The sequence below is a fragment of the Fragaria vesca genome, linkage group LG2, assembly GCF_000184155.1.
Source record: "Fragaria vesca subsp. vesca linkage group LG2, FraVesHawaii_1.0, whole genome shotgun sequence".
Lineage (NCBI taxonomy): Eukaryota > Viridiplantae > Streptophyta > Magnoliopsida > Rosales > Rosaceae > Fragaria > Fragaria vesca.
In genome coordinates this window covers 20,315,807-20,342,862 of record NC_020492.1, presented here as the reverse complement: position 1 = coordinate 20,342,862, position 27,056 = coordinate 20,315,807, and the positions used below count along the sequence as shown (strand labels likewise).

At 46.3% G+C, this 27,056-nt stretch overlaps 2 protein-coding genes across 2 annotated transcripts; both read left to right on the top strand.

Annotated features, from left to right (window-relative positions):
* The first annotated feature begins 13,643 nt into the window (after positions 1-13,643).
* LOC101302322 (vacuolar-processing enzyme-like) lies at positions 13,644-17,295 on the top strand. The gene is made up of 9 exons (XM_004290969.1): positions 13,644-13,928; positions 14,008-14,172; positions 14,254-14,410; positions 14,780-14,865; positions 14,939-15,138; positions 15,438-15,486; positions 15,696-15,908; positions 16,524-16,730; positions 16,836-17,295. Exons 1-9 carry the CDS (start codon positions 13,704-13,706, stop codon positions 17,016-17,018), a joined length of 1,485 nt encoding a protein of 494 aa, XP_004291017.1. The 5' UTR covers positions 13,644-13,703; the 3' UTR covers positions 17,019-17,295.
* A 1,582-nt stretch (positions 17,296-18,877) lies between these two features.
* Positions 18,878-24,242, top strand: LOC101302032. Its single transcript, XM_004290968.1, has 7 exons — positions 18,878-19,125; positions 19,212-19,326; positions 19,412-19,626; positions 20,580-20,938; positions 22,333-22,717; positions 23,820-23,897; positions 23,990-24,242. Exons 4-7 carry the CDS (start codon positions 20,595-20,597, stop codon positions 24,041-24,043), a joined length of 861 nt encoding a protein of 286 aa, XP_004291016.1. The 5' UTR covers positions 18,878-19,125; positions 19,212-19,326; positions 19,412-19,626; positions 20,580-20,594; the 3' UTR covers positions 24,044-24,242.
* Positions 24,243-27,056: the final 2,814 nt, after the last annotated feature.

Genomic DNA, 27,056 nt, shown 5'->3' with positions numbered 1-27,056 from the left:
GTGGTCCCTACGTGGGTTTAGGAGAGCCAAGGCAGTCCCTTGCTATGTCAAGGTGGGTTAAAGCGGTCCCTTGGCTTGTCAAGGTGGGTCAAGGCGGGGCAAAGTAGCCCCATAGCATGTTACAGCGGTCAAGGCGGTCCCCTGGCAGGTCAACGCGGGTTAAAGGCGGCCCTCGATGGGTTAAGGCGGCCTATTTACGGCTCTAGGTGGGTCTCGGAAGCCCCTTAACGATTCTAGACTCCCCCTAAGCAGGTCTTGGTGGTCCATACGTGGGTTCTCATACTGACCTCGAGAACCTAAATTTTGAAAAAGCTTACATGTTACCCATCTTTTCAAGTTTCACCAAATTTCGGCTGAAACTCATTGTTATAGCACACGAGTTTTTGAGAAATTTCACTTTTTCTGAACGTCTGGTTTTTTTCCATCCATGTGTGCTTATACACATCACCTAACATCAATTGAACCATTATAGTATCAAAACCTCGTGGCTTTTATCATTTTACTCGCAATCGAGCCTAAATGACTCATGACAACTTTATTTGGTAAAAGTGTTGGAACTGTTACTTTCAGGGGAAAAAAGTGAATCGTTATGCTTGTGGAGTCTTCAATTCTTCTCATACTGACCTCGGGAAACTAAATTTTGAAAACGCTTATGTGTTACCCATCTTTTTAGGTTTCACCAAATTTCGGCCAAAAACCCTTGTTATATAGCACACGAGTTTTTGAGAAATTTCACTTTTTCTAAACATTTGGTTTTTTTTCCGTTCATTTGTGCTTATACACATCACCTAACATCAATTGAACCATTACATCATCAAAAGCTCGTGGCCCTTGGTGGGTTAAGGCAGGTCAAGGGGGCCCAAAACGGGCTAAGGTAGGTCAAGGCAGCCCAAGGCGCATCAAGGCGGGTCAAGGCGGCCTCTTAGTAGACCTAGATGGGTTAAGGCGGCTTGAGGAGGGTCAAGGCGGCCCCTTGGTGGCCTAAGACGGGTGAACATGGCCCCTTGGCAGCCCTAGATTGGTTAAGGCGGCCTCTTGGTGGTCCTAGGTGGGTTAAGGTGGTCTCTTGGCAGCCCTATGATGGTCAAGGCGGCCCCTTGGTGGCCCTAGGCGGGCTAGGAGGGCCTAGGAGGGTGAAGGTGGCCTTAGGTGGGTCTAGGAGGGTCAAGGCTGCCCTTAGCGGGTGAAGGCGGCCCCTTGGCTGCCTTAGACTGGTGAAGGCAACCCCTTAGCGGCCTTAGACAGGTGAATGCGGCCCTCGATGGGTTAAGGCGGTCTTAGGAGGGTCAAGGCGGGTCAAGGCGGCCCTAAACGGGCTAAGGCGGGTCAAGGTAACCTAAGGCGGAACAAGGCAGGTCAACATGGGTGAATACGGCCCCTAGGCGGACCTAGATGGGTTAAGGCGGCCCTAGGAGGGTCAAGGCGGCCCTAGGCAGGTCAAGACGGCCTAAGACTGGTCAAGGCAGCCCAAGGTGAATCAAGGCGAGCCAAAGCGGGTCAAGGCGGCCCTAGTCGGGTCTAGGGGGTCAATGCGGGCTTAGGAGGGTCAAGGCATGCCAAAGCGGGTTAAGGCGGCCCTGTACGAGTTAAGGCGGCCCTAGATGGGTTAAGGCGGCCCAAGGCAGGTTAAGGCGGCCCAATACGGGATAAAACAGCCCAAGGCGGGTCAAGGCGGCTCCCTAGCAGGTCCAGGCGGCCCCTTGGTGGCCCTAGGAGAGCCTAGGAGGGCTAAGGTGGCCCATTGACGACCCTAGGCGGGTCAAGTTGGCCCCTTAGTGAACCTAGATGGGTTAAGTCGGCCCTAGGACGGTTAAAGCGGGTCAAGGGGGGACAAGGCGGGTGAAGGCGGCCCTAGGCAGGTCAAGTTGACCCCTAAGCAGGTCTAGGCAGGTCAAGGCGGCCCTAGGATGGTCTAGGATGGTCAAGGCATCCCCTTCATAGGTCTAGGCGGGCCTAGGAAGGTCAAGGCATCGCTGGGCGGGTCTAGGAATGTCAAGGTAGCCCTTTGCCGGGTCAAGCTGACCCTTGGCGGCCTTAGACGGGTGAACACAAGAACATTGGCTGCCCTATATGGGTTAAGGCAGCTCTTAGCGGCCTTAGGAGGGTCAAGGCGGGTCAAGGCAGCCCTAAACGGGTCAAGGTGACTCAAAGCGGGTCAAGGCAGCCCAAAGCATGTCAAGGCGGCCTTAGACGGGTCAAGGCGGCCCAAGGTGGGCGAAAACGGGTCAAGGCGGCCCCTTGGTGGGCCCAGGCGGGCCTAGGAGGGTCAAAGCGGCCTAATACAGGCTAAGGCTGGTCAAGGCGGGTCAAGGCAGCCTATGGCGGAGCAAAACGTGCCAAACCAGGTCAAGGTGGGTCAAGGCAGGGTCAAGGCGACCTATGGCAGCCCAAGGCGGGTCAAGGCGGCCCCTTAGCAAGTCAAGGCGGCCCCTTTGTGGCCCTAGGCGGGCCTAGAAGGGTCAATGCGGCCTTAGACTGGTGAAGGCAACCCCTTAGCGGGTCAAGGCTGCACTAGTCGGGTCAGGGCGATCCATGGCGGGCCAAGACAGCCCAAGGCGGGTCAAGGCGGGCTAAGACAGCCCAAAGCGGGTCAAGGTGGCCCCTTTGTGGCCCTAAGCGGGCCTAGGAGGGTCTAGGAGGGTGAAGACAGTCCCTTAGAGGGTCAAGGCGGCCGTTTAGCCGCCCTGGGCAGATCAAGGCGGCCTTAGGAGGGTCTAAGAGGGTCAAGGCAACCCCTTTGCTGCGGATCACGACGACCCTTTGGTGGACCTAAGAAGGTCAATGCGGCCCTAGGCAGGTCTAGGAGGGTTAAGACGGCCCTCACCGGGTCCAGGGGGTCAAGGTGGACCTAAGAGGGTTAAGGCGGGTCAAGGCAGCCCAAGACGGATCAAGGCGTGCCTAAACGGTTTAAGGCGGGTCAAGGCAGCCCAAAGCAGTAAAAGCGGCAACTTAGAAGGTTTAGGCGGCCCCTTGGTGACCCTAGGTGGGCCTAGGAGGGTGAAGGCAGCCCCTTTACGGGTCAAAGCGGCCTTAAACGGGTGAAGGCAGCCCCTTAGCGTGTTAAGGCAGCCCAAGGGGGGTGAAGGCGTCCCTAGCCGGGTTTAGGGGTCAATGCGTCCCTAGGAGGGTCAAGTCGAGCCAAGGCGGGTCAAGGCAGCCCAAGGCAGATCAAGACGGGCCCTAGACGGGTTAAGGCGGCCCAAAGCAGGTTAAGGCGGCCCAAGGCTGGTCAAGGCGGCTCCTTAGCAGGTCAAGGCGGCCTCTTGGTGGCCCTAGGGGTCCTAGGAGGGTCAAGGCGGCCCTAGGCAGGTCTAGGAGGATTAAAGCAGCCCCTTAGCAGGTCAAGGCCGCCTTAAACTAGTGAAGGCAGCCCCTTAGAGGGTCAAGGAGGCTCTTTGGCGGCCGCATAGCGGCCTAAGCTTGTCAAGGCGGCCCTAAGAGGGTCAAAGCAGCCCTTTAGCTGGGTTTAGGGGGCCAAGGTGGGCCTAGGAGGGTGAAGGTGGGCTATGGCGGGTTAAGGCAGCCCTAGGCGGATCAGGGCGGGTCAAAGAGGGTCAAGGCGGCCCTAGTCGGGTGAAGGCAACCTCGTAGCGGGTTAAGGCGGCCCAATGCGGGTCAAGGCGGCCCCTTAGTGGCCCAAGGCGGGTCTAGGAGGGTGAAGGCAACCCCTTAACTCGTCAAGGCGGCCCCTTGGTGGCCCTAGCCAGGTCAAGGCGGCCGCTTAACCGCCCTAGGCAGGTCATGGCGTCCCTAAGAGGGTCTAGGAAGGTCAAGGCGGCCCCGTAGAGGGTCAAGGCAACCCTTTTGCGGGTCACGACGGCCCTTTGGTGGGCCTAAAAAGGTCAAGGCGGCCCTAGGCAGGTCTAGGAGGGTTAAGGCAGCCCCTTAGCAGGTCAAGGCGGGTTAAGGCAGCCCAAGATGGATCAAGGCGTGCCTAAACGGTTTAAGGCGGGTCAAGGCAGCCCAAAGCAGGTAAAAGCGGCACCTTAGAAGGTTTAGGCGGCCCCTTGGTGACCCTAGGCGGGCCTAGGAGGGTGAAGACAACCCCTTTACGGATCTAGGTCGGTTAAGGCAGCCCTTAGCGGGTCAAAGCAGCCTTAGACGGGTGAAGGTAGCCCCTTAGCGTGTTAAGACAGCCCAAGGGGGGTCAAGGCGGTCCTAGCCGGGTCTGGGGGGTCAATGCGGGCCTAAGAGGGTCAAGCCGAGCCAAAGCGAGTCAAGGCTCCCCAAGGCGGATCAAGACGGGCCATAGTGGGTCAAGGCGGCCCTAGATGGGTTAAGGCGGCCCAAGGCAAGTCAAGGCGGCCCAAGGCTGGTCAAGGCGGCTTCTTAGCAGGTCAAGGCGGCCCCTTGGTGGCCCTAGGGGTCCTAGGAGGGTTAAGGCGGCCCTAGGCAGGTCTAGGAGGATTAAGGCAGCCCCTTAGTAGGTCAAGGCCGCATTAAACTGGTGAAGACAGCCCCTTAGAGGGTCAAGGCGGCTCTTTAGCGGCCGCATAGCGGCCTAGGTTAGTCAAGGCAGCCTTTTAACTGGGTTTAGAGGGCCTAGGAGGGTGAAGGTGGGCCATGGCGGGTCAAGGTAGCCCAAGGCGGATCAAGGCGGGTCAAAGAGGGTCAGGGCGGCCATAGTCGGGTGAAGGCAACCTCGTAGCAGGTCAAGGCGGCCCTAGACGGGTCAAGGCCGCCCCTTAGTGGCCCAAGGCGGGTCTAGGAGGGTGAAGGCAGCCCCTTAGCTCGTCAAGGCGGCCCCTTGGTGGCCCTAGGCGGGTCAAGGCGGCCGTTTAACCGCCCTAGGCAGGTCATGGCTTCCCTAGGAGGGTCTAGGAAGGTCAAGCCGGCCCCTTAGCGAGTCAAGGCGGCCCCTTGGCGAGTCAAGGCGGCCGCTTAGCCGCCCTATGCAGGTCAAGGTCAGGGTCAAGGCATCCCTTTAGCGGGTCAAGGTGGCCCCTTGGTGGGTCTAGGAGGGTCAAGGCAGCCCTAGGCGGGTCTACAAGGGTTAAGGCAGCCCCTTAGCAGGTCAAGCAGCCTTAGACGAGTGAAGGCAGCCCCTTAGCGGGTCAAGGTAGCCCAAGAGGGGTCAAGGCGGCCCTAGTCGGGTCTAGGGTGTCAAGGCGGGCCTAGGAGGGTTAAGGCGGGTCAAGGCAGCCCAAGACGGATCAAGGCGTTCCTAGACGGTTTAAGACGGTCCAAGGCGGGTCAGGTGGCCCTAGACGGGTTAAGGCGGGCTAAAGCGGCCGAAAGCGGGTCAAGGCGGGTTAAGGCGCACCTAGGAGAGTGAAGGCAGCCCCTTAGCGGATCTAGGTGGGTTAAGGCTGCCCCTTAGCAAGTCAAAATGGCCTTTGATGGGTGAAGGCAGCCCCTTAGAGTGTTAAGGTAGCCGGGTCTAGGGGTCAATGCAGGCCTATGAGGGTCATGCCGGACCAAGGTGGATCAAGACGTGCCAAGGCGGGTCAAGGTGGCCCTTGACGGGCTAAGAAGGCCCAAGGCGGCTCCTTAACAGGTCAAGGCGGCCCCTTGGTGGCCCTAGGCGGACCTAGAAGGGTCATGGCGGCCCTAGGAGGGTTAAGACAGCCCCTTAGCAGGTTAAAGCAGCCTTAGACTGGTGAAGGCAGCCACTTAGAGGGTCAAGGTGGCCCCTTAGCGGCCTAGGCTGGTCAAGGCGGCCCTAAGAGGGTTTAGGACGGTCAAGGCAGCCCAAGGCAGATCAAGGCGTGCCAAGGCCGGTCAAGGTGGGTTAAGGCGGCCTAAGGCGGGTTCAGGCGGGCTATGGCGGCTTCTTAGCAGGTCAAGGCAGCCCTTGGTGGGCCTAGGAGGGCCAAGGCTACCCCGTAGTAGCCTTAGGCAGATCAAGGCGGCCGCTTAGCGACCCTTGGCTGGTCAATGCGGCCCTACGCTGGTTAAGGCGGCCCCTTGGTGGCCCTAGATAGGTTAAGCCGGCCCTAAAAGGGTCACGGAGGGTCAACGCAGGTCTAGGGAGATCAAGGCAGCCCTAGGAAGGTCTAGAAGGGTCGAGGCATCCCCTTAACAAGTCTAGGCGGCCCCTTGGCGGACATAGCCGAGCCTAAGAGGGTCAAGGCAGCCCTAGGCGGGTGTAGGAGGGTCAAGACAGCCCTTTGCCGGGCGAATGCAAAAACATTGGTGGCCCTAGATGGGTTAAGGCAGCTCTTCGCGGCCTTAGGAGGATCAAGGCGGGTCAAGGCAGCCCAAGGCGGATCAAGAATGGCCAAGGCATGTCAAGACGACCTTAGACGGGTCAAGGCGGCCCAAGGGGGCCAAGGCGAGTAAAGGCAGCCCAAAGCAAGCCAATGCGGGGTAAGGTGGCTCAAGATAGGCGAAGGAAGGTCAAGGTGGCCCCTTGGTGGCCCTAGGAGGGTCAAACTGCCCAATGCAGACCAAAGCTGGTCAAGGCGAGTCAAGGCAGCCCAAGGCGGATCAAGGCGTGCCATAAGAGGGTCAAGGCGGCCCAAGGAGGGTCTAGGAGGGTCAAGGCAGCCCTTTAGCAGGTCAAGGCGGCCCCTTGGTGGGCCTAGGAGGGTTAAGGCGGGTCTAGGAGGGTTAAGACAGCTCCTTAGCGGGTTAAAGCGGCCTTAGCCGGGTCTAGGGGGCCAAGACGGGTCAAGGCAGCCCATGGCGGATCAAGGCATGCCAAGGTAGGTTAAGGCGGGTCAAGGCGGGTTAAGGCGGCCATAGGAGGGTCAAGGCGGCCCTAGGCAGGTCAAGGCGGGCTAAGGCGGGTATAGGAGAGTCATGGTGACCCTAGGAAAGGTCAAGGCAGCCCTAGGGGGGTCAAGGCGGCCCTAGCCGGGTCTAGGGGTTCAAGGCGGGCCTAGGAGGGTCAAGGCGGGTCAAGGCAGCCCAAGGTGGGCATAGGAGGGTCAAGGCGGCCCTAAGCGGGTCTAGGCCGCCCCTTATCATTTTCCTCGCAATCGAGCCTAAATGACTCATGACAACTTTGTTTGGTAAAGGTGTTGGAACTGTTACTTTCAGTTTTAGTGGAACAAAGTGAATCGCCATGCTTGTGTAGTCTTCAATTCCTCTCATACTGACCTCGGGAATCTAAATTTTGAACAAGCATACATGTTACCCATCTTTTCAAGTTTCACCAAATTCGGCCAAAACCCTTTGTTATAGCACACGAGTTTTTGAGAAATTTCATTTTTTCTGAACGCCTGGTTTTTTTCCATTTTTGTGTGCTTATACGCTTCACCTAACATCAATTGAACAATTATAGCATCAAAAGCTCTTGCCCTTTATTATTGTACTCGCAATCGAGCCTAAAAAATTCATGACAACTTTGTTTGGTAAAGCGGCCCCTTGGCGATCCTCGGCGGGTCAAGGTGGCCCCTTGGCGGCTCTACTGGTTTTTTTCCATTCGTGTGTGCTTATATACATCATCTAACATCCATTGAACCATTATAGCATCAAAAGCTCATGGCCTTTATCATTTTACTCACAATCGAGCCTAAATGACTCATGACAACTTTGTTTGGTAAAAGTATTGGAACTGTTACTGTTTGTTTGGTAAAAGTATTGGAACTGTTACTTTCAGTGGAACTAAATGAATCGCCATGCTTTTTGAGTCTTCAATTCTTCTCATACTGACCTCGGGAACCTAAATTTTGAAAAAGCTTACGTGTTACCCATCTTACCCATCTTTTTGAGTCTTCAATTCTTCTCATACTGACCTCGAGAACCTAAATTTTGAAAAAGCTTATGTGTTACCCATCTTTTCAAGTTTCACCAAATTTCAGCCAAAACCCCTTGTTATAGCACACGAGTTTTTGAGAAATTTCACTTTTTCTGAACTTATGGGTTTTTTCCATTCATGTGTGCTTATATGACACGACCCACCCCGAATTTCACCCTGAAATCCGGAGTAAGTCGTGCGGGGACCACCTCCAAGGAAAATTTACTGAAAAGATTAAGAAAATCTCCCTTGCAGATGGACAACCCTAACTCGAAAATTTCATATTACACTCTTAATTCAACACTTCCAAACCGCACATAATTATCCTTCAGAAATTCTACACATAATATACAATAATCCCAAAGTATTCAGAGCTACTAAACACAAGCGGAAGCAAGAAGACACGAGTAGGTTGAACAGGTAACCTACTGACGAAAACTGGCAGAAATGTGGGTGACTATGCCTCGTCTCCTACTAGATCCAACCCGAACTCTGCAGACTGGGCAATTTAAAACGAAAGGCCCAGGGGAAAACATTTAATAACGTTAGAGTGAGTGGACAAAATAAAATAATAAATAAAAATATTTATGTTTCCCCAAATTAATTTCTAAGGAAAAATCGAATGCATGCCGCAAGCGATAAAACTTTTATCCCATAAAATATCGAGCCTCTCAGACTCTATAATATATGTATGTATTTACACTCGTCCATACTCTCTATATAAATTCATGGGTCTATATAGGGCTACTACGCTCGCGTCCAACGCTCACGTCACGCCTTAATGCGGTGCTACACCACGCCATCAAGGTGGACAGACGGGTGTATAAATATGTGTCCATACCCCCTATATGAATTAAACACTCAAATAGGGCTACTACGCTTACGTCCAACGCTAACGTCACACCATAATGCGGCTATATGCTACGCCATTAAGGTGGACAGACACATATGGCTAGCTAGCATTTTCTATACATACTCTCATAAATACATATTTATATCCACCGAAAATCCCATTTTCGGTATCTCTCCAAGAGAAATAAAAAATCGTCAAAAATTAAAATGACGTCAAAATACTCCACGACATTAATTATTCAACCGTGAACTATAGCATGCATTTATTTAAAATAAACGTTCACTCACAAATTAGGCCTAAGCCTGCTGTCGATCTGGGGTCTCGTCTGCTCGAGCCTCCTCACGTCCTGTTCCAAATATAATATTAAATTCCCAACCAATAATCCAATATTTAATCAAAATAGGCAAAATTACCCAAGAGCCATAAATACGCTCATCATTGCCTAACTTCGATATTCTTAAATCGGAACGATCCGAATTTAAATATCATACTCAACCTCTCCAAAATATGACTTAAATCTTACGGCCGGATTCTACATTAATTAACCGCCAAATATACCAAACTTCGGAAATTCACAAACCTATCCAAATCTCATCCAAAAATTCCATAAATCACATCAAAATACTCCTCTTAATATTCCACATTTAAAACCCTAAAAATCTCCTAACCGGCGGCGGCTCCGCCGGCAGCGGCGGCCGGAGGCCAATTCCGGCGACCTCCAAAACCTATGAAATTTTGACAGAATAATCATCTCATCAAGCTCTACAACTTTCCTAACTAGCACAAACACCAATTCCAAGCCTAACTAGGGTAATCAACTAAAAACATCAAAAACGCCATAAAACTTCCACCTCAAATTTCTCCTTACCTAGCTCAAGAGGGAGTGAGTCCTTTTAGGGCAAGGCTGCTGGGTTGGAGGGCTACAAAACCGTACCAAGCTTGCCCGGATTGGTGGCCAGAGGAGGAAGTTCCGGCGACGTGAACCCTAACACAGTCGGACCTCTCGGGCCCGATATCTCCCTCACGGGGGCGCTAGGGAAGCTGTCACCGGTCCAAGAAGGTTGCTGGGTTGAAGACCGATCGATTGGGACCGGTGCAGCGGTCTGGGGCGGCCGGACGGCGGCGGTCTGGCGGTCGGAAAACGGGACAGCGGGAGGGCTCGGGTGCGGGAGCGGGTGAGGAGAGAAAATCGGGAGGAAAAGAGAATGGGTTTGGGCCTCACACCCCAAACCGGTCCATCACTTATAAACTATCCAATTCTAAAATTAAACACCCCGAAAAATAATACCCGAATAAAAATTACTTTTTACTAGCTAAAATTTACCATTTTTACCGTCGTCGTATTTTCCTCATACGAATAATCCTCCGCACATAATCGTCCCCGAAACCCCTCTAGGGACCAATTAAACTATTTACTCAATGATCGAGACGGTAAAATTCTTATTATAATCAGGCTAGTAAATAAGGTAAAAATATAAGGGTCGGGATGTGACATTATATGTTTCACCTAACATCAATTGAACAATTATAGCATCAAAAGCTCTTGGCCTTTATTATTGTATTCGCAATCGAGCCTAAAAGATTCATGACAACTTTGTTTTATAAAGCAGCCCCTTGGTGGCCCTAGTAGGGTCAAGTTTTTCTCGGTAGCCCCTTGGCGGGCCTAGACGTGTCTCGGCAGCCCTTAGCTGGTCTAGGCGGCTCCTAAGCAGGTCTAGATGATCGCTACGAAGGTCTAGGAAGGTCAAGGCAGTCCCTTGGCGGCTCTAAGTTTGTCTATGTAGACCCTTAACGGGTCAAGGCGCCCCAGTAGCGGCTCTAAGTTTGTCTCGGCTGCCCCTTAATGGGTCTAGGCAACCCCCATACGGGTTTAGGAGGGCCAAAGCTATCCCTTGGCATGTCAAGGCTGGTCAGAGCGGCCCTTTGGCATGTCAAGGCGGGTCAAAGATGCCCCTTGGCTTGTCAAGGTGGGTCAAGGCGGTCCCTTGGCAGGTCAAGGCGTGTCAAAGCGACCCCATTGGCATGTCAAAGCGGCACTTGGCGGGTCTCGGCAGCCCCATGACTAGTCTAGGCTAAACCTAAGAGGGTCTAGGCGGTCCCTACGCGGGTTCTAAGCAGGTCTAGGTAGGTCTTGACGACTCTAAGTAGGTCATGGCGCCCCTTTGGCGGCCATAGGCGGCCTCTAAGCAGGTCTAGGTGGTCCCTAAGAGGGTCTAGGCGGTTCCTAAACGGTTCTAGGTGGTCTATATGTGGGTCTAAGAGGGCCAAGGTGGTCTCTTGGCATGCCAAGGCGGGTCAAAGCGGCCCCTTGGCATGTCAAAGCGGTCCATTGGCATGTCAAGGTGGTCCTTATGCAAATCAAGGCGGGTCAAAGCGGCCTCTTAGCGGCCCTCAGCCGGTCAAGGCGGCCCTCTAGCGGCCCTAGGTGGGTCTCGACAGCCCATTGACGGGTCTAGGCTAAACCTAAGCGGGTCTAGGCTAAACCTAAGCGGGTTTAGGCGGCCTTACGTGGGTTCTAAGTAGGTCTAGGCAGGTCTAACAGCTTTAGGTGGGTCAAGGCTCCCCCTTGGTGGCCTTAGGCGGGCCTAGGAGGGTCAAGGCGGCCCTAGGTGGGTTTAGGAGGGTTAAGACAGCCCTTTAGCGGGTCAAGGCGGAAAGCGGCCCTAAGAGGGTCTAGGAGGGTCAAGGCAGCCCCTTAGCGAGTTAAGGCCGCCTTAGACGGATCAACTCGGCTTGCCCTAGCTGGGTCAAGGCGGCCCTTGGTGGCCCTAGATGGTTAAGGCGGCTTCTTGGCGACCCTAGGAGGGTCAAGGCATGTAAATGCGGCCCAAGACAGGTCAAGGCAGCCCAATGCAAGCCAAGGCGAGTCAAGGCGGCCCTAGGCAAGTCAAGGCAGCCCCATGGCGGGTCTAGGTAGGTTAAGGTGGCCCTAGGAAGGTCTAGATGGGTTAAGGCAGCCTCTTGGTGGCCCTAGATGAGTTAAGGCGGCTTCTTAGCGGCCCTAGGAGGGTTAGCGGCCCTAGGAGGGTCAAGGCGGTCGAAGGCGGGTTAAGACGGCCCAAGGCGGATCAAGGCGGGTTAAGGCAGCCCTTTAGCGGGTCAAGGCGCCCCCTTGGCGGCTCTAAGTTTTTCTCTGTAGCCCCTTGGCGGGCCTAGACGTGTCTCGGTAACCCTTAGCGGGTCTTGGCGGCCCCTAAGTGGGTCTAGATGGTCGCTACGAAGTTTAAGAGGGTTAAGGCGGTCCCTTGGCATGTCATATACCTCACCTCAAAGTAGTTAAGGTATGATTTGTGATATCGAATTTGAGTTTCTGGGTTTAAGGGATGATTTTTGTGAATCGAATTTGAGTTCAAAATCCATTTCAGTTATACGCCAAGACAGAAAATTTCTAGAGAGAGAGGGTCTACCTTCTCTCTAGAAGTTTTCTCAACCCATCACCATTTTGAGAGTCTCACGAGCCCAGCCGTCTCCTCCATCCCCACCTCCACCACTATCTCCTCCACCTCCCCATGTCCACCTAGCCTTTTCCCATACTAGATTTGCCCTTTCCTTCAATCCTTCTCTTCATCTTCCCTTTTCCTCTACCTCATCCATTTTCCCCATCTACCCACCTTACTTTCCTACCTTACTTTCCTGCCTTACTGAGCCTTCCCATGACGGTTTGAACTCAGATCCATGTCGTTCTCATCGTCTCTCCATCTCCTCACTTCTTCACCATTACCCAATTCCAATCTCGACTTCACATATCTTCCATCATATCACTAGATCTTCTGGTTCCACTATTGTTGCTTCTCATATGATGTCTTCTTCCCCTTTAGCATTCAGATCTGCTAGTTTCTCTACCATTAAGCAAATTTTCGTCCGTCGGCGAACTTTTGTTCAACTGAAAGAAGGTGTTTCGATTACCTTGGTATTCACTCCTTCTATGGTTACTTGGTTTCTCTTGGGGGCTTTGTGCCCAGTGTTCTCAACCGGTGAGAAAGTGGTTTGTTTTGGTGCTTAAACGGCGGACTGGCGTCAAATGGGGACTGGAATGTAGCGGCAGTAGCTCTGTGCGGCTGATGTTGAAGCGATGGAGGCTGTCAGATTTAGGGTTTCTTACTTTTAGTTTTGGGCTCCTGTGTTGTGTTGTGGCTAAGCTCTTTATGGGCTTTATTTTGTTTATGTTTGGTCTAAGTGGCTCTATTGTTGGGCCTATGTGCCTCTTTATACTGGGACCAATGTGTCTTTTCTGCTGGGGTCTTTTGTACCTCTTGTTAGTGTTGTATTAGGTTGTACTTTTGGACCATCTAATACATTGCTTTCATTGACTAAAAAAAAAAAAATTTGAGTTCCAAATGTTTTCTGTTTTCGAATTTCTAGGGATCTTAGGTTCGAAATTTTTTGTGATACCAAAGGTTTTGGTCGTTGTTAATGCACATTCACATCGAATTTTTTCTTGAATACATATAGATGGCAGTAGATTCATTGAATCCATCCACATTTGATGTGTAGATGAATAGAGAGCCATGGGCCTATACGAACCAAATTCCAGAAAACAACTGAAGCTGATGTGCTAGTGTCGGAGTGATTCAATAGAAAGACTGCCATTCCAAAAATATTATATTCAAACATATTGATTTTTGTATGATCCCCATTATCCTGACAGCATCACTTGTTCGGCAAGCAATTTGACCATTTTGTCATCTACTCCATGATATTTCTAGTTTAGTTTCTTTTACATATAAATTATATTTTGTTACTCTCAGGCTTAATTTACATTAAACTAAAAAATAAAACTAATTAATCATATATCCAAATTACAGAGACAGCTTCTCAACAAGCTCAAAAGTAACTCAGATTCATGTTTTAACTGTATTCTACAAAATAGGAAATTTCCCGTTAGCCCGGATTTTACATTCCGTTCCAAAATCCAGGTGAAACCCTCGTAATTCCAGCATTATTTACCGCGACGCTGACCCGCGAAAAAATAAAGCGCGGACTCACGACGTGTACGATCCAGATTGACGCTCTCTCCCTAAACGGGACCCACAGCTCTAATCATCGAAGCCGTAACGAAAAAGAAAACCACGTGATCCACCACCACTAAATAAACACCAACACTTCAAGCTTCATCGATACACAGCTGACCACCAAATCAAATATCCCAGTTCGCCGGAAACTGCCATGACTCGCTTGGCCGCCGTCGTCGCCGTCGTCCTTTTCTTCCTTGTCTCCCTTTTTTCTTCCTCCACCAGCGCCCGCGACCTCCCCGGAGACGTCTTACGCTTGCCGTCGGAGACTTCGAGATTCTTCCGCGCCGGCGACGATCAGCAAGACGACGGCACCGTCGGCACGCGGTGGGCCGTTTTGATCGCCGGCTCCAATGGATACTGGAATTACAGGCATCAGGTGATCAGTTCTTCCTTTGCTTAATTAATGTTGACGTTGAATTAGCGATCGAGGCTGATTTGTAATCTGAAATTTGCAGGCGGATATATGCCATGCGTATCAGTTATTGAAGAAAGGAGGACTGAAAGATGAGAATATCGTTGTGTTTATGTATGATGATATTGCTTACAATGAAGAGAACCCTAGGCAAGGAGTCATCATCAACAGTCCTCATGGTGATGATGTTTATAAAGGAGTCCCCAAGGTCTGTGATTCTCTTGTTCAGGTGTTGACTTTTAGTTTAGAATAGGTGGATTGGTAATGGTTTGTTTGATTGTGGCTGCAGGATTACACTGGGGAAGATGTTACTGTTGGTAACTTCTTTGCCGCCATCCTTGGAAACAAAACTGCTATCTCCGGGGGTAGTGGGAAAGTTGTGGACAGCGGTCCGAATGATCATATCTTCATATACTATTCCGATCATGGCGGTCCTGGAGTACTCGGTGAGTAGCTTTTGAGTAGCAACTTACACGAAACAATTTGTCATGCGTTGGTTGTTGTGATTGTTTAAACCTATTCGAGTTGAGCTAGCAGTGGTATGAATGTTCTGGATGGTAGTTCTTCTGTACTCTTTTAAGTTCATGTTGTTTGTTTCAGGGGAAAAACATAATATTGTAGTGACTGTAGCCTTCTATGGAATTCGAGAAATAGGTCTCAAGATGAAGCACTGCAATTGATAAATGAATCAATGAAATTATATTTTGTTCTTGAGTCTTAAGTGTTTTATTTGATTGAGATATTAAGTTTGTATGTGACAATAATGAAAAGCTTTTACATTACTCTTCATAACTTGACTATTTGGTATTCTACAGGGATGCCTACCAGTCCTTATATTTATGCCGACCGCCTCATAGAAGTCCTAAAGAAGAAGCATGCAGCAGGGACATATGAAAGCTTGGTAAGTTCCTAGTTGAACTAAGCATGCATCCTGCATATACCAATCGAGTTAGGCTAATTTTTGTGAAGTGCAGGTATTTTATCTTGAAGCTTGTGAATCCGGAAGTATCTTTGAGGGTCTTCTTCCTGAAGGTTTGAATATCTTTGCAACTACAGCATCAAATGCTGAAGAGAGCAGTTGGGGGACTTACTGCCCGGGAGAGTATCCTAGTCCTCCCCCAGAATATGAAACCTGTTTGGGTGACTTGTATAGTGTTGCTTGGATGGAAGATAGGTATGCATAGTATTTCTCTCAACAGTTTTAGCTTTCCTTCTCAAGTATACTGATTAGATTTCAATTATAAGATTTCTCTCGAAATAGGAGAATACAAGATTAAATAGAAACTGATACATATCCAAAAGGAGTAAAATTTATACATCCTATTCTTTATAATTTCATGCAATTTTTTTTGGGGGTTCCTTGTTCTGTATGTGTGAGTTCTTGGATTATGGTTCATCTTTATGTAATCAATGTGTTCAGTTTCTCTCTCAAATGGAAGATAGAATCCTTATTTTTCATATTGATTCTGACAGTGACATTCACAACTTGAGGTCAGAAACTTTGCACCAGCAGTATGAACTGGTAAGAACCTGTTGCTTACTGCTTTGTAATAGGAAAAGTAGAGAATACATGTTAAGTAAATGATTAAGGTTGTCTGTACTTTAAGAAAGATGGGGCACAATCATTAAGGTATCTTGAGGTCTGATCAAGAAATATTTGTATTCCCCTACTTTAAATGTCTTCCTGTTGGTCTCTAATGGAAATTATATGATCTCGTTATGCTGGCCCAGGTCAAATCAAGGACTGCAAGTGATAATTCTCCTTATGGTTCTCATGTTATGCAATATGGTGATATACCTCTTAGCAAGAACAACCTATTCATGTATATGGGTACAAATCCTGCAAATGATAACTACACCTTCATGCCTCAGAACTTCTTGAGGCCATCTTCTTCAAAAGCTGTCAACCAGAGGGATGCTGATCTTGTCCATTTTTGGCATAAGGTTTATATCTCATATCTCTTTCTTCCATAATACTTCTCTGTCGGTTTGCTTAATTCATGTTTAGTCATCTTTTGTGACTTGTAGTTGGTAGTTTGTCAATCTTATCTCTTTGAATTATATGATTTAAGAATTTAAAATTAGGATGGATATCAGCAATAATGAAGGGGAAAACTTGGTTTATATTTGCGTACTTCAAAATGGTTTGGGAACTGTTAGGTGATTTTGGGAACTAGTTCGAGATCTCTGCTATAAATAAAGGTTTAAAGAGGCAGTGCAAGGCTCTGCCTGGTAACAATAATTTGGAGTGCTAATATGTAATGAATGAAAACAATGTGGTATTAATTTGGGAGGTAGACCAAATTTAAGGGTACATAATGGTCATGGGAGATAAATCTACGGGATAACAAAAGAGAGTGCAGAGTCTGATGCTATGAATAATTAAGTACAAACATGGTTCTCTTTTAATATAAATAATAGCCTTTCGTTATGAGATTTGGTGCTGGTCTTCTTAATAAAAGGTATCATTCTTTAAATTTATTTTCAATGTAAGCTGTTAGCTTGATGATCTAAGCCCCTCTGATAACTTTTCTTCTTTTTCCTTTCCTTTTTATGCAGTACCGCAAGGCCCCTGAAGGCTCAGCAAGGAAAGCTCAAGCTCAAAAAGAATTTCTTGAAGCAATGTCTCACAGAATGCATATAGATGAAAGCGTGAAACTTATCGGTAAACTCTTGTTTGGAATCAAAAAAGGTCCAGAAGTCCTCAGCGCTGTACGACCTGCCGGGCAGCCACTTGTTGATGACTGGGACTGCCTTAAGACAATGGTAAACCTCCTGTTCAATGCATCCTTAGTTCTATCAACACCTTTCTGATTCTGATTTGTGGATGATATCAACTACCTGAATCCTGATATGTGATCTTTTGTGCAGGTGAGGAGTTTTGAGACATATTGCGGATCACTTTCTCAGTATGGGATGAAACACATGCGGTCCCTAGCAAACATCTGCAATGCTGGAATGACAAAGGAGCAGATGGCCGAGGCTTCAGCACAAGCCTGTGTCAATGTTCCTTCTGGCCGTTGGAGCTCTCTGCACAGGGGATTCAGTGCTTAGATTTATTTAAATTTCTGGAATCCGAATGACCGGTACCTGGTCTTTCTACGGGCAAACATGTCTTGGGATGCCTTTCCAAAGATTGCAATTTCAATTACTGTGGTGAAAATCTCTGTAAATACAAATCAAGCTCCTGTCCTAGAGGGCATTGTATATTTCAAGCTTGCCAAAAATTAGAACTCTTGTTGTGTATGAATCCGTATGTACCTGTTTCCAAGAGCAGCAGGTGTATGTATACCTCAGTATTTGGTTATAAAAGTTTGGCTGTTGATTCTAATTCTTTTTTCTTTTTTTTTTTGGTTGATTCTAATTCTTTTGTCCGCCTTATATTTTGTCTTTTAAATTTGAATAGTTTGCTTACAAAATAGGGAAGCAACGGCTGTGGGTCCAACTTATCTTTCAATTATATGATATATATATTTAATTCATATGCTACGCGTTACCAATAATTTTGATTGCTTGTTTAAGATGCTAGTTTCAGAACTTTGATGAAAACAAACTAGGTGAATAATTGAAAACAAAATAGTACTCTATTAGAAAAATGTGATTAAGCAGATATGGAGGATATGATTGATGATTTGATGTTATTATCGATGATTGCTTACTCTGATTTCGTTTGGTTTATGTCACTAACACAATGTACTTAGATGATAACAAGATTCTTGTGTACCATGAGTGTTTTTTGAATCACTTTGTGGGTCGATACGGGCAACTGTGGGATGCTAAGCTCACATTGGGCTAGGGTAGGATTCGGTCGAAAGAAAGTCGTTGATATTATTGTGCAACTACGATTGTAACATCGTAACGTACCAACTAAAATGAGGGTCTTGAGGTTTTGTTCTTGTCTCCCCCGGGCATGTGGGATGTGTGCACCTACTAGCTTGTCTAGCTTTGTAGGTCACCACAGTCCACCCCATCAGTGGACCGACATCCACGTTGGCACATTTCCGACCGGGGACAGGCTCTGATACCATCTGTAACAGCCCAGTCCATACCATTAATATATTGTCTGCTTTGGGCCCACCAACCCTTACGATTTTGTTCTTGAGGTTTCACTTCAAAACGCGTCTTAATGTAAGGTATTAGCTCTGCACATATAAGCATAGCACATTGTCTCCCACAAACGATGTGGGACAAGTGCACCTACTAGCCTGCCTGGCTAGTTAGGTCACCACAGACTGAGCCAGGTAAAATCAATCAACATTAATCGTAGTGTTCTGGTCTAGATTGATGATTGATCTCCCAATTCGATATGTTTATTCTACATATGATCAAAGTTGCAACAACCCCTCTACATTATAACCCATAATCCTATCTTTAAAATGACCGGTTGTAACAACCCCTCTAACTCTAAGTGACAATAAACATGGTCAACAACGAACCATCAAGCCCCGTACTCAGGAAATTTAAGCTTCATTTGCATACGGTCTATAATCGATCGGAGAAACCGTACATTACGGAAAGCTGTCTGATAAAGTTAAGCCCAAGAGGCTGGGTAGACTATACCATAGGTAGTTCACACTGTGACTCCATGAACCTCAACGCCATCGAACCGGTTCACCAGAAAAAGCTAATAAATAGATAAATAAATTTAATTTCTGTCAGAATTAAAATAATAATCAGGGTGATGCAAATAATTGGAGCTTAACGCCGTAGAAGATTCTGTTAGACTTATGAACGGCGTCAAGGGACTCGACCGTCATAACGGGGTTTAAAACAAACGGAGCTGACAGTTAAGGAGCGGGAGACTGGTGTCCGTTGGATATTTAATCAAAGGTGGAGAATGCTCGGTGTTGGACGGTTAGAAGTGACGGAGAGTGGGAGGGGTGGTATAAAGCCTGGGTTTGAAAGGTGAGAGTGCATTTCGTTCCATCAGAAACAAGAAGAAGAAGAAGAAAAGGAAAAAACAGAAGCTCTCTGGCTCTGTAGAGTTTTGGCCTTCGTCTCTGAGGCCTTTACGATTTTTCTTCTGCTGTGTTTGTTTCTGGAATTGAAATAGCAAATTCAGGCAAGGATTTGTAGAGCTTGACTGTGTGTAATGTCAAGGATCTAATTCGAAGCTTCGTCTCTGTGTTCTTGTTCAGAGAAAACGTAGAAGCTCGCAAAGGTTCGAAATAGATAATCGAGCTTTGATTTGTGTTGTTTTGCATCTTTGAAATTTTGTTTAATTTGGCCTGGGTTTCGGTTTTGCAGATACATTTCAGGAGTTTCGGAACGTGTTCGAAGTGGAATCGGTTTCGATTTACTCTGATAATTTTGAAATCTGATCTCAATTGACTGGAGGTGGTTGAGAATTTTCAGCTTAGAGGTGAGGGTAGTTGGATTTGCTGTGTTTTGTAAACGATTTGTGTTCTATGCTAATTCATCGGTCTTGTTTGATTTTGTTTCCGCAGGCACATTTTCAAGAGATTTCAGCGGTTTCGTCAAGAATCCGTACTGAATCAACCTTCGCTGATTGATGAGTGTCAGGGGCGTTAGGCTCTGAATCGGAATCATCTGGTTGTTTTTTGGCTTTAGATTTGCATTCTGCATAGTTCTGGTGCACCAGCCGAGCAAGATTTTCGAAAGGAAGAAGTTTGTTCTGCAAGTTTAATCATAGTTTATACAGGTGAGGATTCATTGTTCGGACTCAGATCAGAAAAACCAGCTGTCCTTTCAGGATTTGGCTGCTGGATTTGGTTTCATCTTCTTGTTCCGATTCTTCAAATTTGAAATTGGTTCACTCCAGTTGTTCATAGATACTCAAATTCCTTTTTCTTTGTTGTTTTGTAATCTGAGGCTAAGGCAAAACAACTCTTTTCTGGTTTTGATATTTCGGTTTTTGGTTGTCAAAGGCGGCCAGTTTTTCAGACAATGCGTCGATTGCCTTAGTTTTGTCTGAGGCGGCGCTTGATTTGGATCCATAGTTGGGCTGAAATCTTTGTTCCTATTTTCTTAGTTTCGATTTTCTGTAATCTTCGTTGTCAGCAAGAATTTTCAGTTTTGTGAACTGGACCTTCATTTTGGGGAAAACTCTCTGTTCTTCGTCTTCTTCCTCTCCTCTCTCTTTCCGTTTTAATTTTTGTCTGGCTTATTTCCCGGTCCAGCATTTGAAAATAGTAGTCCATCCTCTTTACAATTCATCCCTTTCTTCTATGAATAATATGTGTTTGGATTGGAGCTCGTTTTTGTTGTTGCTCTTAGTTCTTCTGGAATTTGAACAACTAGCAAACACGAATCGTGTTGTGTTTAGTTTCCCAGAAACCGAAGAAAAAGAAAAACGATGTATACGAAACCACTGAATATTTCTGCTCTTTCGTCTCTGTCTAAATTCATGTCCAGAAGTCAATTATTCAATCCTCATCTTCTTCCTCTGTTTGGATAGGAACTTGCTTTTTTTATTTGAATTCTGGTGGTGCGACTTGCTATTGCAGAGACCCACAACCTAATTTCCAGATTCTCCCTTCTTTTTTTTCTTCAATTCATACTGTGCTTTTTTCTTTTTTTACTTAATTACGGGAGTTAATATCGGTTAAAATGTCAAATCCGGTTTAACTAACTGCTGTGATTTGTGGTGGACAGGTGTACAAAAGGGAGATGGAAAGAGACTGTGTGAGGCACCCCAATATTAACGACTCCAAGAATTCTAGAGACAGAAGCGGAGGGGATAGCTCACTGCTGTTGAGATCCAGTCCTGATAAAACGACGACGTCCGAGTTCGTTTTGCAGTGGGGTAATCGCAAGCGTCTCCGGTGCATGAAGATCCAGGTCAAGGACGACTCCAGCGGTCTCCCGGTTACCCGAACCACTGTTCGGGTCGACCGCCGGGTCATTCGATCCGACAAAGACTCGTCTAATCATCCCTCTAATAGTAACGGGTATTTGAACCTGCGTCAGAGGCCGTTGTCGCCGCAACAACCGCCGCTTCAGCGCGTTCTCAGGTGACCACTTGCTCCTCCCTCGCTTTTGCTTTTTGTTTATTTGCCTTTATTATACGCGATGTTGGCCGCGTTTGAGATTGACGCTCCGCTTTTAGACGGGTTTGTTGGCCAGTGTGTATTGTCTTGTCTTTTTCATTTCCGATGGTAGTTGTGGTGGATGTTGCGTTTAACTTAGTGGCGCGTGGATCAGCTGCGCGGGTTTTCTTGTCGTTTTATTTTGGGGATAATGTGATGGTTAGATTATCAAGTAGATTTGTGATAAAAAGAAGAAAAGGAAATAAGTTTGTTAAGATAAGTGTTTCTTGCTCCAAACCAAATAAAATAAAATAAAAAAAATGAGGTGTTTGTTGCTATCTAATGAACTTTGTCTAGGGTTTTTGAGAATAGATTGTAAATGTGATGATTTTGGGCTTGAACATTCCAATCCACACTCCAATTGCTAAAGTGGATGCTAATTATTGGGTCCAATTAAGCCAAGTATAGTTGGAGTAGGTTTTAAGGCAAGTATAAAAACAAGATATACTTACGTATTTTTGTTACCGGGTATTTTCGTCATTACCGGATACCGGTGTATGGTAGAAGCTCTCCGGTGAGCTATGAGATCAGTAGTTTTACTAAAACTTACTTGGGTTCTTCAGCTGAACTTCTGAATCTTAGAGCTCAATGTCATTCAGTTACTATCTTTCCGTTTTTTTTTTACCTTATTTAGAGTTTGCTGATTTGATCAGTATGCTTTGCATATACTAAGAGTAAAATAAGCCACCACCTTTAGGAAAGGAATAGCTGTACCAGGCTTATAGGCCCTTGCTCACACCTGATTGCAGCTCCTATAGCATCTGATCCATGAGACTGATCCATAACGACCCGATTCCATGCTTCTCATTGGAAACATGGACTTGAAATCTCTTCCTCCACGTGTCCACTCATATGCTACTTTCCACCGTCGGATGCTCAATGCGTCAGTCAACCTGGCCCACACACCCTACCAGATCTCGACAGGTTCCCCAATCCAACGTCCCAAAAGCAGCCGTAGAAACAGCTGTCTCTTTAAACAGTGCACCCACATCCACATCACAACATCCCCCTCGTCTTTAATATCCTTTCCATCAAAGAAAAATAAAATTAAACCGGATTCCTCCTCCTCCTTTAAAACCCGAGAGAATACAAAGGTCCCCGAAGAAGCCAAAAACCACGCTCATTTTCTACGCAGAGCCCCTAGTGTTTACAATTCCAGAGCTTTCTCCCGATCTAGATCGCCCAGAGGTCAATCCCGTAATTTCCACACCACATGCAGAACTTTATTCCAAAATTTAAATTAATTAAACCATGGCCTTTCCATTTGATATTATGATTACCAAGTGGTTCTCATATCTCTGTGTTGGCTATTATTGCAGAAACTCTGAGACTTCAAGTGCATCAGCCATGAGAGCCCATCAGAGCAACGGCGGAGCTGCCAGGGGGATTGTATCGCCTGACAGGGGCGGTGGTGCGCACGATAAGAAAGGTACAGCTAACAACCACAACCATCACAATCACCATAATGACAATCATCACAACAACCACAAGTCCGCCGCGTCTTCCGAGACGGCGCACGATAGCAAGAAAGGCGGCTCGTCTTCCGGGAGCGGCGACGCGGCTGCACCGCCCATGGTGTGGCCGCCCAAGTTCGTGATTGCCTTGACCAACAAAGAAAAGGAAGAGGATTTCATGGCCATTAAGGGATCCAAGCTCCCTCAGCGACCCAAAAAGAGAGCAAAGTTCATCCAACGCACCCTCAATGTAAGCTTCTCAAATTCTTTTTTTTTTTACTAGCATTTCATAATGGGTATTGTTGTTAAACAAATCTTTTTAATATTAACCCATCCTCGTCTATTTTTTTATTCATATATTTTTATATTTTATTTGTAAATTTGTTACTTAAATTTAATTGATAACTTGCTCTCATTATATAAAATAAAAATATGTTAATAACAAAAATAAATGTGTTAATAACAAAACAAAATAGATGTGTTAATAGCAAATTAGGTCAACCTTTCATAATTTAGTTACTAAAGTCAACCTGTTATAGTAAACTGGGTCTAGTTCCAATTCGTTTTTGGATCTGGAAAGAATTGCATTTCCATGGATTGGATTGTTGATTTGTATTTACGTAATTGTAGTTGTCACGAAATGTGGCTTAGGCTGCTGGGTGCCTGGGTATGACTGAAAAAATCAGATAGTTAGGGACTTATTAAAGTAGAAGCAAGCAGTAGTTGGTGCGGGTGGAAATAGAATAAGAATTTTTTGGTCTTAAAATTCTTTATAGGGTGTTACAGTGACAGCGAGGCCCGGCATACACGTGTCAGTTATGCCACCTAATAATAATTTGCCTTAAAGTTTGTTCGCTGTCCGGAGCAAACGACATCGTTTTGGTCGACGTTGATTTGTGGACGCTTGTGATTCGACAGGTTTCCACGGATTTTTTTAGTGGGTCCTTTAACTGTGGCTAGCCGACATAAAAGCGTATGTAAGGTCCACCTGGTATTGGGCCTGTGTGCCGTGAGGTTTGGATTTTGTAATATCTTTCAGTATTGGGGGTATTATAGGGTTTTTGGAGTTGATGATAATGTGCCAATGTGGGGATCGTGACTGGTTTCCGGCTTGGACCGCACTGCCGACTAGAGAGGACAGAGGCCAAAAGCACATGGCTTTATGCTCGTTATTGCGCGCCACGTGTTATATACATTATTTTTGGAATTATTTGCCACTTTTTATTTTCCATGACCATTAATTCTTTCTTGCCTTGTATATTATTGGTTGCTTTACTTATTGGCTTGCTTTACTTCCAAGTTATACAAATTTGAAGTCGAGAATGTGACTAATATAAGGTTGTTGATTGTAGCTGGTAAGCCCGGGCGCATGGCTGTGTGATCTGACCCTAGAACGGTACGAGGTCAGAGAGAAGAAGATTTCCAAGAAGGTACTGAATGTTCTTCGGTTTAGACGTTCATTCTGTGTCGTTTGATTTTATTTTTAGTTACGAGAGGTTTATACATTTTTTGCATGATGCAGAGACCGAGAGGATTGAAGGCGATGGGCACTATGGTGGAGTCGGACTCGGAATAGAGGCGGCTGTTAGCAAAAGAAGAGTGTGAAGAGTGTTATAGTGTATTATAGGATTGTCTTGATGACGGCAAAAAGATCTTCTCTCTGATCTGATGAATCTAGTTTTGTTTAGGGTTTATATGGTCAAGAAATTGTAGAAGTGTGTAAATCTTTACCTTTCAATCCATAATAATAATGAACGGATTCATTTCGGGTCGTGTATACATGTGTCTCTCTTACTGTTTTTGCTTGATCGGAAGAACACGAGAAGATCAAGCATCATTACGAACCAATTGACAAGAGTAAGAATTAACTCCAATTCCTCCCCATATAGATGCAGCTTCATATTACTAATAGTATTCATCAAGACTTTGAATAGGTCATCTCTGGGAGTTGACGTGATTTCTGAAATGGGTTTGATTTAAAGTGGTTGGCATGACGATGGAAAACGTTTTATTACTCGGGAGTCATGTCGAGTGGATCGATGGAAATCGCATCTTATTATGTCACACCCATTGACATCTCAGTTTCTTATTATTGATGAATTGATAATCCTAGCTTTTGGTTCCACTAAATTTAAACCTGCGATTGCTCCTGAAAATAGACCAACAACGAATCGAAGGCTTAGCAGTTTAAATTTGAAACTAATCATTGTACCTACTTAGATGTATGGTTGTTCAAAGCACAACAAAAGAAGTGAGAACCTAATTAAACGAACGATTTGGGATTGTCCGTAGTAAGATTCGACACCACAAGCCAAAGGCAAACAACAGTTCTCGGAACAGTGATGATTGACGGTAAGAAAGAACATATTCAGTTCAAATGAATCAATTATTTACTGATTTTACTCATAGTAATAATCAAATTGACGTAAAGCCATGCAGAAACGTATACATCACATAAATTAATCCCGATATAGATCATCCATTACAATTATTATGAAACGAAACAGAAAAGCAAACCTTCGATCTACACAACTCCAGGCCGGAGCAGCCAACTCAAACCATGAGAGCAGATCCCGAAACGAGGGCGACTGCAGCGGCGACGAAAGCAGAAACGAACGAGGGAGAGATGGAGGCTGCCGGGGAGGTAGCCGGTTCAGGAGCATGAGCATGACCTTCATGGGCCTGAGCTACGCCAGCGAGAGAGATGACCATGATGAGCACGGCCACGAGAGCCATCAACGGAGCTTTTGTGCCTGCCATTGTCTGTTGATAATGAAAAGCTTTTTAGTTCTGTGAAGTGCAGAGGCAGACTGCGATTCACAAATGATATTGTGAAGGTGACCACTGTGATGGTATTTATAGCAAGGTGGATCGATGGAGTCAGGGCAGCACGTAGGGCAGGCAGCTGCCCGCTTCTACAAGCTGACTTGGGGTTTATGAACTAGCATGATCGAAGTCAGAGAGAAGAAATGTTCCAAAGAAGGTAGGTGTAGAGTATACAAGTACAAGTGTACAACTCTCTAAATATTGTACCATACATTGTACTGGTGTTCAAATCTTCAAGGGCCGGCACTCATATGGGATCTCAACGCGTAAAATTTGTGGCATCAATCTTATATATCATGTCATTTAGGTAAATAAAATATTTATTTCTAAAACAACATGATATACTATCGATTTTATCATTTTTATTTTCTCTTGGACTTTAAAGGTAAATCAAGCCGGTGAATCAGTGATATTAATTCAGTGATGAAAATAAATATTACATACTGATATTGTATAAATTTAAAGAAATATTTCTAGCATATTGAATTAGATGAAGATTAACTTGGAAATCATACCATTTTTGCTTAATTGGAAAGCACAAAACGAAATCATCTTGAACGGTTGAACCCGATGACAAAGTATTATGGTCACTGCTCATCCAATCTTCCCCAATATACATATATATTTGACTTCTTAAGTTTGGTATAACCAATAAGGGAACCTTGAGGAATTCGATTATTGACAATAATGAAACGAACCCGGCACTAGAAGACCCTAAAATGGGGCTCCTTGTGAGATGACTTGCCTCCTAAACCCCTCTCTACGGTTTAGGGTTTATTGTCTGAGAGTCGAGTAGAGCCAACACCGACGTGCTAGAATGGTGTGATCATATCAAGCTTATGGTGGCATGATGCAGGAAATAATGGATCGTTCAATGACTTGTGAGTCACGTTCGATTGGGAAAGGAAAATAAAGTGGCTAAGATGTGGAAGCTGAAAACTACAAGTTGCTATTGACTCCTTAATTGAGACTAGGTTAGGCCGTGACTAGTACCACTTCCAAGGAAAAAAACAAACCAGGACTCTCTTTAGCTAACACGCTATTGACAGATTCTTCATCATCTTCATACTCCCGTGGTAGTTTGGTTTCCTTTTCATCTCATTGCAACCGTTAAGAATATGACAACCAGACTCATCCAAAGTAAAAAGATTCAAACTTTCCTACCCTTAAGCAAATTGAAGGGACACGTCTAAGTTTAAACCCTTAAGCAAATTGCCAGTATTTGATGCGATACGCGTGATTTATTATATGTTAATTTTGTTCCTTAACGTCATTATCGTTACAATGTGAACATTACATGCATCCAACTTCGACTAAACTATTGCAAAGGAGAAAGAAAACACACGAGTCTAACGGCCGGATGCCAAAAAGAAATGACATGGAATAACGTGTCTATTTCATTCGAACCACACTCATCATTGACATATTAAGCTTTAATCAAGTATAGTGTTTAATCGAATTCCAAATGTGATACATTGGGCGGAATGTAGGCACAATTTAACGTCTCTAATGTTAGACCACGACACACCAACCTTCCACGATGGGTTCTCAAAATGACTCGAACCCCGTTACAGCGTTTTGGTTATGATTTCGACTTCAAAGCCCTGTTAGTGGCGATGACAATGGTCAGCATTATAGCTCCAATCTCGTTTTCAAAAGTTGCATTTACAGTTGCAATTTCAATGGGTAGAAACGGGTACATTATAGTCTCAATTCGAAAACAGGTATGGGTGGTGTGGTCCAATTCTTTGCTGTACATTAAC

What these genes read in the sequence shown, in the direction of transcription:
- LOC101302322 (XM_004290969.1), top strand. Translation starts at nt 13,704, where the DNA reads ATGACTCGCTTGGCCGCCGTCGTCGCCGTCGTCCTTTTCTTCCTTGTC. An exon ending in TTTATAAAGGAGTCCCCAAG is followed by an intron (nt 14,173 to 14,253) that starts GTCTGTGATTCT and finishes TTGTGGCTGCAG; the next exon opens with GATTACACTGGGGAAGATGT. An exon ending in CAGGGACATATGAAAGCTTG is followed by an intron (nt 14,866 to 14,938) that starts GTAAGTTCCTAG and finishes TGTGAAGTGCAG; the next exon opens with GTATTTTATCTTGAAGCTTG.
- LOC101302032 (XM_004290968.1), top strand. Translation starts at nt 20,595, where the DNA reads ATGGAAAGAGACTGTGTGAGGCACCCCAATATTAACGACTCCAAGAAT. An exon ending in TCATCCAACGCACCCTCAAT is followed by an intron (nt 22,718 to 23,819) that starts GTAAGCTTCTCA and finishes TGTTGATTGTAG; the next exon opens with CTGGTAAGCCCGGGCGCATG. An exon ending in AGAAGAAGATTTCCAAGAAG is followed by an intron (nt 23,898 to 23,989) that starts GTACTGAATGTT and finishes TGCATGATGCAG; the next exon opens with AGACCGAGAGGATTGAAGGC.